This window comes from Falco peregrinus, chromosome 10 (genome assembly GCF_023634155.1).
Source record: "Falco peregrinus isolate bFalPer1 chromosome 10, bFalPer1.pri, whole genome shotgun sequence".
NCBI lineage: Eukaryota > Metazoa > Chordata > Aves > Falconiformes > Falconidae > Falco > Falco peregrinus.
This window is the reverse complement of record NC_073730.1, coordinates 10115420-10128552: the sequence shown is the minus strand read 5'-3', so window position 1 is coordinate 10128552 and position 13133 is coordinate 10115420. Positions and strand designations below refer to the sequence as shown.

Sequence of the window (13133 nt, the reverse complement as noted above, 5' to 3'; positions counted from 1 at the left end):
GCGGCGGGCGGGCGGCCCTCCTGAGGGCCTCCGTGGGCCGGGGGACGCGCGGGGGGGCCCGGGGGTGAGGGCGGCGCAGGAGGCCGCGCCCCGCGCTGTGTCCGCCGGCGGCCGCCGTAGCGGGGCGGGGCGGGGCCCGGAAGGAGACGTGTGTTTCGGGAGGAAGGCGGAAGCGATGGCGGCGGCGGAGGCCGAGTGGGAGCCGGCGGGGCTGCTGTCGGGCCCGGGGACCAGCCTGGACTGGGGTGAGCGGGGGGCCGGGGCCGGGCGGTGGGGAGCGCCCCGGTCGGGCCGGCGCTGAGGCCGCTGTCTCTTCCGCAGAGGCCGTGCTGGGTGAGGAGCTGAGCGAGCTGCTGGGCGCCGCGGAGCCGCGGCGGGCCCCGAGGGACGAGCCCGACGTGAGTACCGGGGAGCACGGCGGGAGGCCGGGCTCCGTGCCCCGCCCCGGGGGCTGGGGTGCCGGCGGGGGACCCCCGAGGAGCGGCGCTGTGGCTTCACGGCGGAGCCGCCCCCCGGCCGGCGGCTTCGCGGCCTTCACCCGCCCGCCCCGCCTTAGCTGCCGAGGGGCAGAGCTGCCAGTCGCTTAATAAATTGTCGACGTCGAAAGGGATTCGGGCGCCGAGTCTAAAGGGGAAAGTTCAAGGTGAAAGTTTGAGGTGGTGAGCGCAGGGGTAGCTGTGCTGTCGGTGGCCCCGGGAAGGGAAAGCCCCCTGAAGGCAGTGCTGGGGGGGGAGGGGGGCTTCGTTGCATGAGAAGCAGACAATATGTTACCGCTGCACCCACCACCGCTGTGCTTTATCACTTTGCCTATAAGGTGGTTTCTTTTCGTGTCTATTGTAGGATTTTCCCCTAAAATTTTTGCTTGCAACCTTATGCGTTGATCCCCTTGCTTTTCAATGGTTGCACGTACTGCTCTTTCTGTCCTGAGACAATTGCCTCCTGGATTCTCTGCTGTGCGTTCTTCCCCTTGCCTTCTCTCTGCTCACCGTGTCGTAACCCACCTCCAGCACAGCCCTTCGGTTGTCCAACATAAACCCCAGGTACTGAGCGTATTCCTACAGGTGTTGTGGAACCAGGCGCTGGAGAAAATGTGGGAACTGCTTGGCTGTACAAGGGGAGGGTATTGCTTGCCAGCAAGTCAGCATTAGTTACCTGCGTGGAGGCTCTTACTACAGAGCTCGGGCAGTGGGTTTTGGTCATTCTTCCTATAAATGCACTCTGATGTGCTTTCTCTTCATCCTAGCTTGCAAGTACTAATATCTGTGCACTCTGCAGACTTTCTGAGCCTCTCTTTATAAGGCAAGTTGAGAATGTCAGGAAAGGTATGTTTGCAGGATAGTTTTTAGCAAGAAAATATTTGCTGTATATTTGTATAAGTCAGGTATGTGATATCTATATTTTTCATGCCAAGTGCTCATAAAATGCCACATTTGAGTAGGGAGCTGAGACTTACAGATGCATCAACAGGAAAAATGGATCAAAAAACCCCTCAACATTGCTGTAAAGGTCATACAGTCAATAAAATGTGTGAAGTGATTTTAGGGGCTTTTTTTCTTGGATTTTTTTTTTCAGTTTTGTTGGTGTGTTTGGGTTTTTTTCCTGTCTTCCCCTGCTGGAAAAGGAAACTGGTGCCTCAGGCTTTAGAAGATGATGACATCACTTTATGCAAGTATAGGGAGACCTAATCCATATTGTTCATCAGATCTTGAGCAAATCAGTCCTTGTGTCTCTTTTCCTGCTGGTAAACTGCCCCTGGTGCTGCTTTTGTTTATAAAGTGCTTTGAGATGTGATGATGGAAGGGCATTAAGTAAATCTTTTGGTGCAGATGAGGGAGAAGATGGCAACAAGTTGCTAAAACTTGTGCTTTATATAAGGTGGTTCAATGACTGGACTTAGAACTTTCTTTTTACAAATTACTGATAACAGGGTAATAATTAGTGATGCTCTTAAACTGACATGCTCCTTTCCTACAGGTCTAAGCTTTAAAAGAAGCCTTGTCTTGTGTATTCCAGTTGAGAATTGCTCCCTTAAGGGCATTTATCTCTTGTGTGTCTTAAGGCAACTGAAGTGATCATTGTGTTGGTTTTGTTTTCCAGAGCTGTAAGAATGTGAACATAATGGCTGGTGGCTTCAGTGTATACTGTCTTTTTGTATTGTTTCTTTTTCTGAACTGTCGTTTCAGGAAAATGATCTCTATAACTTTCATTTTGATTTGGATTTGATGTCTTGGGACTCAGACCTTTGGAATATTACGAGCCATGCTTATACAGGTAATTAACCTTCTGCATTTTGCAGGCAGGACTATTCCTCCCCACCACACCTGGTTGAGTTGCCACAACTTAAGGATGGTGGTAACTTAATGAAACTATTTGATGCCTTACAGCATTTAGCTCTGTGATGAGAAGTCATGATGTGTTTCTGTAGGATGGGTGCAGCTGGCGAGGGCTGCCTTACAAGCTGAGCCATTTAGTCTCACTATGTTTTCTGCTATGTCTTGCTTCAGGAATTAAATAGCTGGTGTAGGGCAGTGTATCCTTTACTGATCTCCCATTAACAAAACTTTGTACAGTAAAATTTCATTATCTGTCTCTTGCAGATTCAAGTGTGAAGACAGAACCCTTGTCACCAGCCGCTTCAAATTGTTCGGTCCCTTCTCCGTCATCTGTGGACTCTCCAGTGCAGAATGTGCCTGTACGCAGAAACCTCCGTGTAACAGATAGCTGGCTCTGAGTGACTGCTGTTGTGACAAACAGAAAGCCCAGTGGTTTACTTCTCTGACCAACTTCATGGCATAAGAGGAAACAGCTTATTTTTCCAACCCTTGAAAACCAACTTCCCTTCAGTGATGTTTTCTTTCTTCTCCCGCTGTGATCCAGTCTAAAAAGAGCATGTTCAGTTCTGTTTCCTCAGCTGTGTTTATTAGCCTGGTTGCCAAACAAAATGCCTTCTAAAGGCTTCTGAACCTAGCAGTTGCTGGCCTCTGCTTCCCATTGCTCTGCTGATAGGGAGAAGTACTTGTTTGGTTTTCAGTGATTCTGAGCGTTGACCAAAATAAAACTGCAAAACAAAACCTTTCTCCTGTTTGCTGCAGCAGCAACACAGATGTGATGAGAGGCAGTTATAATCTGAACTGCTGGTAGGCACTTTTCTGTGTTTCTGAAGCATTAATTTCATGTACTTTCTGCCTGCAGGATGATGTGGACTTCAGCTGTAGTTCCCAGATGTCTCCCATCTCTCTCTACAGCAAGAGTTGCAGAAGCCCTGCATCCCCCGAAGGAGATGGAGGGAAGAAGCCTGCTGTCAGCATCACTCCTCGGTCTGGTATGAGAGACCGAGTTACTGTGATTCCATAGAAAATATGCATACTGTCTCGCATATGAAAGTTTAACTAACAGACATTAGTATATCCTGTCATTGCTGATTTGAATTTGTAATCAGATGTGTCTGTTCTTAACAAATGCTATAGATGGGTAAAAAAAACCCATACCAAAAGCCATGTTATTACTACCCGAATTCTTCATTTTATATCCTCTGGTCCAACTCTGACTCTTTTTCCTTTCCTAGCAAATAATTCTGCGAAGACCCTGAAGAGGTGTGGTCAGGCAGCGTCCAGGCCTTTGATACAACCCAAACCGCTTTTGCCAGCTGTACCTGAGGCTCAGGCTAACATTGGCATACCAGCTAAAACCATCATTATTCAGACTCTTCCCACACTTGTGCCACTGCCAAAGCATCAGCCAGTTGTTAACATCCAGCCAGCACCTCCTAAAGGTAGATGAACTGTTTTGACTGAGCCAGGTCTCAGGGGTAAACACCGCACCTGTTTGGGATGGTCACTAGAATGAAGTTAGGTTTTGCAGGTGAAATGGGGAGGGGTAGGAGAAAAGAGGGGTTCTACATGCTTTGTCGAAAAAGCTTTAGGCTGAGAAGATGGTTTTATTCCTCTCTCATATAATTATAAGGGAAGCAACACTCACCTGGGCATTATTTACTGGAAGACAGTAAAGCAGAAGAGACTATGCTGAGCACTGGCAGTTGTGGGGATAAAACTGTTGATTTGGAAGGATGTCTGGGAACCCTTAGCTCTGATCTACTTGTGATGGCAAGTGATGCGTAAGGTGATAATGGTGCTACTCTATGACAACCAAAGGAAGATCCAGCAGGATCAGTTAGGATGGATTGAATGAAACTTGAAAACTTGGGAGGAGTGATAAAAGTGTTTTTTTCCCCATGTGACAATCTGCCACAGGATGGTGGAAATATGAGTTTATGGCTTTTTATCTGGCTAAACAACATTAAATAGGGTGTTGTGAAATCTGCACAGAGAGGCATGTCAGAGGTCAGAAAAGTTGCTTATAGCTGCAAGCTGATGTTAACAAGAGGCAAGTGATTTCCAGTCCACTGATAATTATTCTTTCCTCCTGTTGGCCTGTAACAGATACTTGAAGTAGCTTGAGCCTTCGCTTCTGAATCCAAAGCATTGTTTTGCTCTTCAGCTAAGGCAGTAGGGACGTTACTTGCATTGCTGAAATAGTCAGATGCAGTTGCTCGTTTTCACCAGCTGATGGCTGCAGCCTCTTGCCGTTGACTCAGACGTGGAGGCATGGAAGGAAAATGAGACAAATACTTAATGGCATGTATCTAGAAATTATTGCAATAGTGAAATACTTGTCTCCATTACTAATTGCTCTTCCATCAGGCGTTAAGCCATATCTGGAGGCACTGACACTTGTTACAACATGCCTAAGATTGTTAGACCGCTTAAAACACAGGTCAGCACAGTCAGCATGACCTAATTTTTACTCCTTCTGATGTTCCAGCTGATAAAATACCATCTGGAATAAGGAATGTTGGCAATATAGATTTTTTGGATATAAGTATAGTGAAATACTGTGAAGATCAACTTCTCTTTTTCCCTGAAGAAAAGTCAGGAGAGTAATTTTTGTGAGGCACTATAGAGAAAACACTTCTGGGAAAGTGTTTCCATGCCATGTATTTACTTTATCTGATAGTGTGTTTAAAAATTCTGTTGTGCTGCTTCCATAACAAGAACCATAAGGATTTTTTTTTTAGTTCATCAAAATCTCCTGCACATGATGAGTTGGAGCTACCAGTTTGAAATATGCCATTATCCTCAAAGGAGCATGAGGAATGATACTTTTACGGTCCTTTTCATAAAAGCTTAAAGAAGGAAGCGTGATCTTTATGCATTAAAAACAATTGTCAAAATCTCAAACTCACCATTTGAGGTTCTTAAATAGGGTTGTACTAACTTCAAGATTATGTCTGCAAAAAAAGGAGATCTAATCTTACACCTCATACATAAAAGATCTTGGCGCTAGGTAAGTTACTTCATTTGTCACTTTCCAGAAGGTTGGGTAGATGCTGTAATACATTGCCGTGCATTTTGGTTGGAATGCTCAGCTGGAACATGCTGTTTCTGAAAGGTGGTGAGGTCATCCTGTTACAAAGGATTGGAGAGATGTTCATGTGTTTTCAGACAACTCAAGCACCTGCTTAAGTTAAATGTCGTTGTTGGACTGAAATTTCTTGGAAGTGATTGTTTTTAATTCCATTTCAGACTGTCAAAATTACCTCATTTTTCCTGCTTGCCTTTTTTTAAGCTCTGTTCAGCTTGTGCATAAAATTTCTTACACGAGACATTTTTCAAAAAGAAATTGGTCTTGTCTTGGTATGAATTGAGGCTTTAACTTACGTTTTGAAAGTGTAACTGGCATTGCTCTTTCTTTTTCATCTTCTTTCTCTATGCTGTTTCTGAATTGGTTTGTATAGTATGAGTCAGTTCAGTGGAAAACTTACCACACAGAATACAGCAATAAAGAAGGGACGGACAAAAGGGAGGAGGAGGATGAGGATTGAGGTAGACCGGTTAAGTTCTTTGAGGAAGTTGCCCAAAGCACATCAAGTGTTAGCAATACTGAAATGAGTAATGTTTCTAACAAGTGTTGACTTTTATTGACTTTGAAGAGCTTTTGGGAGTGAGCTTGATTTATTGGATCCCTTTAATATGTGTGGTTTTGGCTTACAGGGTGGATTAAGACCCCTGCAAACTTTTGAGGGTTTTGGGTTGGGTTTTTTTATTCCTATCCTGTGGAATATACTAGTGCTGTAGAATTGAACTTGAGATATATTGTGCAGGGCAGGAGAGGAAGCAAAAGCTTTCTATGTCCTACCTCAGTATTGCCCTACAAACTGGTCATGTACAAATCCATTTCATGCTATACACTGAGCACTCCTGTTTGTTCTTGTGTTCTAGGTCAATTGGTGGTGCTCCCCCAGCCCACTATGGTACAGCTCCAGGCTTCTGGGGTGCTTCCTGCCTCCCAGCCAGTCATTGCCGTCCCTGGAGGGACCACGCCACTTCACAGTCATACAGTGAATGCGTTGCCTGCAGCTGCTGCGAATGGCTCAACAAGCGGCAAAATACCAGCGACTAAGCCCCTGCTTCAAAGCACCACACCAGCAATGGGGCTGGATGTAAGTTCTGGCTGTGTGATGATAGCTAATAACTGAAGCTCAGAAAGAGTTTTCAGTTATCTGCGTCTGGGATATGATGGGAGAACCACGTCGCTTTAGAGTCTTCAGGAGGACAGAGCTGCAGTTGGTCTTGTCTAATAGGATTTCTAACAGTAAACGGAGTTTGGCAGCTTGGCAAGGAGTGGGGAGGAACAGGTTGATATCTGCTGGCCTGCCTGGAGTTGCAGACCAGGTGTGCAAGCACTGTGGCAGAAGACAGTGCTGATACGTTTGTTTTTTTTTTTAAAAAAATTTTCCCCCCCCTTTGTTTGTCTTCTCAACTGTAGACTCGCAGTGACTGGAGCTCTCTTGCATACGTGAAGGTTTGATATGTCTGCTTTTTGATTAGTGCTAAACCATTTTTCTAATCCGTGTAATAAAAGCACTGCTTTGGAAGTAGATGAATTGAAGTGTCAGCAGTAGGCCTGATTCTTCCATGCTGTTTATCTTCCCAGATTTATTAATGATTTTTAGAAACTTCAGATACCGAGTTTCATATGATCCTGATCTCTTCAGGCTTCCTTTTGATCATATGCTGAATGAGTAGAAAAGGGGTAAGCTCTCGACAGTCACTGCGCAAATAGATATGTTTTTCCACGGTAGTTCACAGTAAGCAGTAAAGAGAAATAACTTTCGAGATGTGCAGGGTTTTTTTCCTCCTTTAGCTTTGACATCTTAACTAGCTAGGAAGCTGGGTGTTAACTTGATTTAGTTCCTAGTAGTCTGGAGCTGCTTTGTTGCATTCTGTTGTCCGAAAGAAGGCATGGTTGGGAAGAATACAGAAGCTTCTTGTTTGTGGCTTTTAAACTCTCAGGGTGTTGTTCTCCAGTGTGGTGTTCCAAGTGCTGCTGTCATAAGCTGAAGGTCCTGTTGCATCCCTCAGTGTGAGGGAGAAAACACTGGTATTCATTCACATGAAATTTTGCCGTGTAGTCACCTGCTTATTAGCAGTGCAGGGCACTGCTTCGCAAAGGCATGTGTCTTCTGGCTTCTTTGGAGGGATGTTGTTGTACGGTTTCCTAGTGTCTGGGAATTGCCACTCATGCTTGATGTTAAGTTTTCCTCACTATTCATGTTTGTGTGTGGGCTGCATTTTTAAATGAAAAATTATTTGCTACAAATAATTCAGCACTCAGACTGCATTGTAAACCCAATCTTGAATTTTCAAGAAGCTGACAAAGGTCTGTTAGACCAGTTAAGAGCACTGCATTTTTAAATGATAGTTGCCTGCTGTACAAAGCCAAACTGAGGAGACCTGTCAGCAGTCACTAGGTTTGTGACTCCCTGTAATCAGGACTAGCATGGCACCTTGCCATTGTCTGAATATAAGGTTTAATTGACAAAACCGCCTAATTGTCAGCACACTTCATATACGCATCTGTTGACAGTCAGTAGTCAAACATGTAGCTGTGGTAATGAATAGCTGTTTGTTTTGAATGATGGTTGTGTGGATATTTCGACCTGAAGCTGTTTTAGGGAGGCAGTTTTTAGACTTGGTATCAGCCTAAATGCTGCGTATCTTACCTGTGCTTATTGAAACATGAAAAAAACAGTTGCAACTGCTCATCAGCACATACTGTGTCATAGCACTTTGAAAAAGAACAAATGTTTCAGGATACAGCTGGTGCCAGTGGGGTTAAAAGATCTTGAGACCGCCTTAGATGCCATATGTGGTGCACAGAGCTGCACAGATGTAGCTGTCATTTGAGCTCTGTAACAAGTTTTATTGTTTGGTAATCTAAGCAGATGTTGCAGGATAAAAAGAAACACTGCAGGACTTTCTTTTGGGTTTAGGAGGGATAAACTGTTAGCTTAACACTCAGCCCTTCCAGTGGCTTAGGCTGAGATCGGCTGACAGCAAGCTGTACGCTGTGAGGCCGTACATTGTGCGTGTCCTGATGGCGCGTGTTTACACAGCTTGCCAGCCCTGGGGAAGTGCTAGGCTTTCAGTGCCGTCACTCTTCGCTAGGAAACTGGTGAAGAACTTCCCACTAGGAAATTGGACAAAAGAAATGCTGCCTAAGCAAGCCACTCTTCCAGATGAAGGAAGGAGGCTCTTAATCAAATAAGCAGATTGCCTTTCCTGTTGCTGTGGAGTGATATGAGGACATAAACAGTAGGTGTGTGCGGGAATCCAGTTTAGGTGTGTCCTTATAGGGCCCTTTTCTCATGTTTCCACTCTGTAGCAAGAAAAGATTTAATTTTGCCTTCCAGTTCTGTTGATAAAAAAGTATTGAAAATTTAGAAAAAATTAGTTCACACTTATGTATGCAAAATTACTTCAACATTTCTATTAAAGAATCCTGTTTTATGTGCTGTACTTCAGGTAATTTTCATATGAAATAAACTCGTTAGTCAAGTTGTGTTCTGTTGAGTTAGAAACAAGAAAACCCAGGTCTTTCATAAGAACAGAAAAAACATTTGCGTAGGTTTTGTGTTCCTGCATTTAAGGTGCATCTTCGAAAACAGCAGCTTTCATAAGTTGAGGCAGGAATCTAGCCAATGTAAAGTTGAAATGGTTTGTACTTTCAGCTTTCTGTTAACTTTCCCAGTGTGTGTACCAAAACCTGCAGTGCGTGGGAGACATTCTTAGTGCCTTGTGCTAGAAATACAGTTAGCGTTGGAATGGAGATTAAATTTTGCTCAGAACTGATTTTTCTTTGGAAGACTGAATTGAGGTAGCGGTGTTTATTTGTAAAGTGTATGACTCTTTGCAAAGACTCTGAAGTTAGAGGACAATCCGAATCTAGTTGGTAGTTTGAAGCAATTTTGCAATGAACCTTTCACCTCTCAATATTTACAACATATTTTTTATGTGTGTGGTGGTGTAGTTTTGAAAGCTGGGTAACAGAAGTTGCAGCACTGATTAATGTTTGATTTTAATGCTGACGTTTTCCCGTTATGGTAGGTGTTTCCTGGGAACCAGAAGTTACTATCTTGAGTGGTAAATTGATACAATACAACCTACAAAGAGGGAGACTGCAACAGAAGTTAGAGTTGTTTGCTACGTTGAGTCTTTGTTCAGCACTTGTGTAAAGCAATGTTGGTCAAGCAGTCTGACTTTATATATTATAATGTTCCTCTCTCTCTTCTGATTACCAAAATGCAAAGGGCATGTTTATCTTGATGCCAAGCCAGCTATGTAATGCTTAGTGCCATACTGCTTCCAGGTTCAAGCATTGTTGCACTGTTTCACACACAGAGCTCTATTTCCTGCATCAGATTTAGGTAGGATCAGGTAGTGTGACTTTGTTCCCCAAGGAAAGGCAGACAAGTGCTAGAGGGTTGACCAAGGATCTTAAACTGTTTTAGGGATTTTCAATTAAAACAAAGTAACTCAAGGACACAACAGTTGGGTTTCATTTAAGCAAGCTTAAGAAATGAGTCAAAGTGAAAGTGGTGTGGCATAGACTAAAATGCAGTTATTTTGCAGGGTACCTTGAATCGGACTGGAGAGAGCTGACAGCATTTGGAGAACACTGAGTAAAGGAGGACAGTTTAGATAAATGCAGCCTGAAATGTAGCTGGTGGTGTCTGAAACAACGATAGATGTACCTTAGGATGTACTCTTAGTGTACAAACACTGCACTGGTGCTTTAACTCCCATGTTTTCTCCAGGGCAGTAAGGAGATTTGTCAGAGGTTCCAGATGCTTAGTCAAAACCTCTCCAGTAGTGAGTAGTCCTAAGCAGGTCTGCAAACAAGAATGGCTGTAAACAATTTGGTCTTCTCTGTTTGACTTTCTGATGAAAAACTTCTTCTTAAAAAGAAGAAGAATGTAACTACTCGTTTGGAGTATCACACAGCTGAAGCCAAAGCTGCTGCATGAACTCATTCCTTATTATTTCATCTCAGTTGAAATGATCCTGGCTCCAGAATGGTGTGTTCTATACACTGCGGTCCTTGGCTAGCCTGAATCTTTCTTTTTTTTTTCCCCCCCAAAGTTTTTATACGTCTGCAGAAGTTTTCTTATGTTAAGTATTGTAGTACTTAACAAATTCAAGACAAAGCTTAGTGTTAATGAAAGAATGTTAAAATCTTTTCCATCTCCACTCTCTGCTAGAGAGAGAAACTGGATTAAGTACAAACAGCTTCAGAGATTCTTCTTGGTGGCAGCAGACTAGACATATAATAAATGATCTTTACAGAAAGCAATTAGATCAACATGGAGACAGCCCAAAGTGTTAATGCACTGTAATGTTTTTTCTCAGTCTCTGTCACCAGACTGCGGTATCGTGAAGAAGAATGACTTCTTCAAACAGCCTGTAGCCAAATTTTCTTGCAGACACCAAAGCCCTAGAGCTCCATACTGTCTGTGTGTGGGTATATATAGGGAGAGAGTTTAAGCAGCCGGACCTTGACCAGAGCACACTGAGTTCGTTAGTGTTACTATTCTGTGACTTATTTTTTCTGTAGACTGATATTTCTAGAATAGTTCTCATCTTTTTTTTCTTTAGTTTTTATGCTCTAATAGATACAGTTTACACCGGTGCATATGTTGGTAGCTACTGGAGGATATTCAGTTCTGTGTAAGACGTGGCATTTCAGTTCTTTTTCAATGTATACATCATTAAGACACATTCTGTTCTAGCTTAATAATGTGATGGAAGTCTTCTGTTTTTAATAAAAAGAGTTGCTGTTGCTAATCTGTGAGGGAAAGGAAATCAACACAGTAGTATTTAAACTTAGGATTTCAAGTAGCTTTGTATAGCTCTGCAGTATCGATCATCATTATCCTCGTCAGCAGCAAGATGCTTTCAGTCTAGATTGTCCCACTCACTCAGTGCAAACCAAACCACAAAATGAGTAAGTGGTAAAAGATGATAGGCTGTTCCTGCTTGGGGAAAAAAAAATCACGTCATCAGGACTGCTGGAGGATAGGGAAGGGTTACTTTGAACTGTCCTGGTCTGGTCGTGCAGACTGAATGCCTGCTAGTGGTTGGAGTGAATTATGTGCCCTCCTGGAGTTTATTTGCTGGTTTAGCTTCAGCCAGAAGGAATCCAGTTTGTGTGCTCTATCAGAGACTGTTCTGTGATGTGAACCAAAGCATATTCAGTGGGACACTCAGGAAATGTGCATCAAAGCCACACACCTGATCTGAATTAAAATGCTAGCATAGATGCACCCAGAGAGTGCATTTCAACTGCCATGTAAGTGCTTGATACTCATAGAATGTGCAGTCTGAGGTCAGCATCAGTATTCAAGATGTCAAAAACTATATAGCTTAGCTGCAAAAGGTACAGACACAGGTGTGATCAGTGTGGAAATGGCTTCCATACAGGACAGACTAAAAAACCATAGAACTTTCCAGGTAAGAAAACAGATGACTGATTGATTGTGGCCTATAAAATATGGTGTATGGTAAAGTCAAGGTGAAAGTCTACCTTGCAGACCTGAAGGTAGGTATTATCTGTCTTTGTGATTTGGTTGATCAAATAAAACTGCTGCTCAGGTATATGTTTTGTGTCCCCTACACCTAGGAGGCTGAGAACTCTGGAGAAAACAAGACAGTGTAAGACTTGTTTTTCATTGTTCGTGAGCTATAACTCTTGGAGGTGTACCATGATTCCTAGTTGGCTCTGTGCTGACCATTTCAGCTCATTTGAAGCAGAGTGCAGGAAGCTATCTGTACAAACTTTTGAGAAAATAGAGGAGCAGAAATTATGCATGAAATAGAGACGCTTTTAACTTGTGGATCATTAACAGGCCTCCGTATTGTCAATCTAGATCAATGTCTTGAGACGGCAGGAGCGCATGATCAAAAACCGGGAGTCAGCCTTCCAGTCACGTAAGAAAAAGAAAGAATACATGTTGGGACTAGAGACGAGGCTGAAGGCAGCCTTACTGGAGAATGAGAAGCTCAAGAAAGAAAACAGCATGCTGAAGAGGCAGCTGGATGAAGTAGTATTAGAGGTAAGAGATTGTCCCACCTTCTCAGGTGGGAGGCACTTGAACAGAATCATGGAAATGTTGACTGGAAGACCTTTGGGGGTTTCTAGCCCAGGGCTCCTAGTCTGAGCAGGACTTTCACCAGCTCTAGGTCAGGACAGCTGTCACATCTATTTGACTTTCAGTTCTTTATTTCATGGTACTTCTGAAGATTTCACTGAGAAGATAGGCTGGATAGAAGCTAAATATAATGCACAAACAAAATAGTTTTAAGTAGTCCTGGCTTGTATTCATACATAGTCAGGCAAATACAAATCCAAAGAGCAAGAATAATTTGGTGTGTTCAGCTTCTGACATGACATACCTTTGTATGTCTGTGCCCCTTTTATATTGCACGTCTTCTCTGGTTTTTCCTGTGTAGAACCAGAAGCTCAAAGTATCATCTCCAAAGAGAAGGACCCTGTGTGTGATGGTGATACTGGCTTTCATAATGTTGAATTACGGTCCACTGAGGTAAGCTGCCTAAGAATTCCTCTTTGCATAGCAAGTTTGCTGTCCTGCAATTTTTGTTTGAATCTTTAATACAGGCAGTGTTGTGTTTTAGTCTTGAGCTTGAAACTTGACTTACATCCTTTGCTCTCCTCCTGCATGGGGGAAGACTCATCTGTATAATAGTTCCTCTTTTGGAATCCTTCTGCCCACAAGA

The 13133-nt window shown here is 43.4% G+C and overlaps 1 protein-coding gene across 2 annotated transcripts in view; it reads left to right on the top strand.

Moving 5' to 3' along the window:
* Positions 1 to 27: 27 nt before the first annotated feature.
* Positions 28 to 13133, top strand: part of ATF6 (activating transcription factor 6) — an 82756-nt gene continuing 69650 nt past the window's right edge. For both annotated transcript variants that reach the window (XM_055815085.1, XM_055815084.1), the window contains exons 1-9: positions 28 to 245; positions 322 to 398; positions 2184 to 2271; positions 2598 to 2692; positions 3193 to 3322; positions 3566 to 3772; positions 6279 to 6499; positions 12266 to 12451; positions 12849 to 12940. In XM_055815085.1, the coding sequence (XP_055671060.1) occupies positions 176 to 245; positions 322 to 398; positions 2184 to 2271; positions 2598 to 2692; positions 3193 to 3322; positions 3566 to 3772; positions 6279 to 6499; positions 12266 to 12451; positions 12849 to 12940 (1166 nt within the window). In that variant the 5' untranslated portion in view covers positions 28 to 175. The remainder of the gene's footprint in view (positions 246 to 321; positions 399 to 2183; positions 2272 to 2597; positions 2693 to 3192; positions 3323 to 3565; positions 3773 to 6278; positions 6500 to 12265; positions 12452 to 12848; positions 12941 to 13133) is intronic.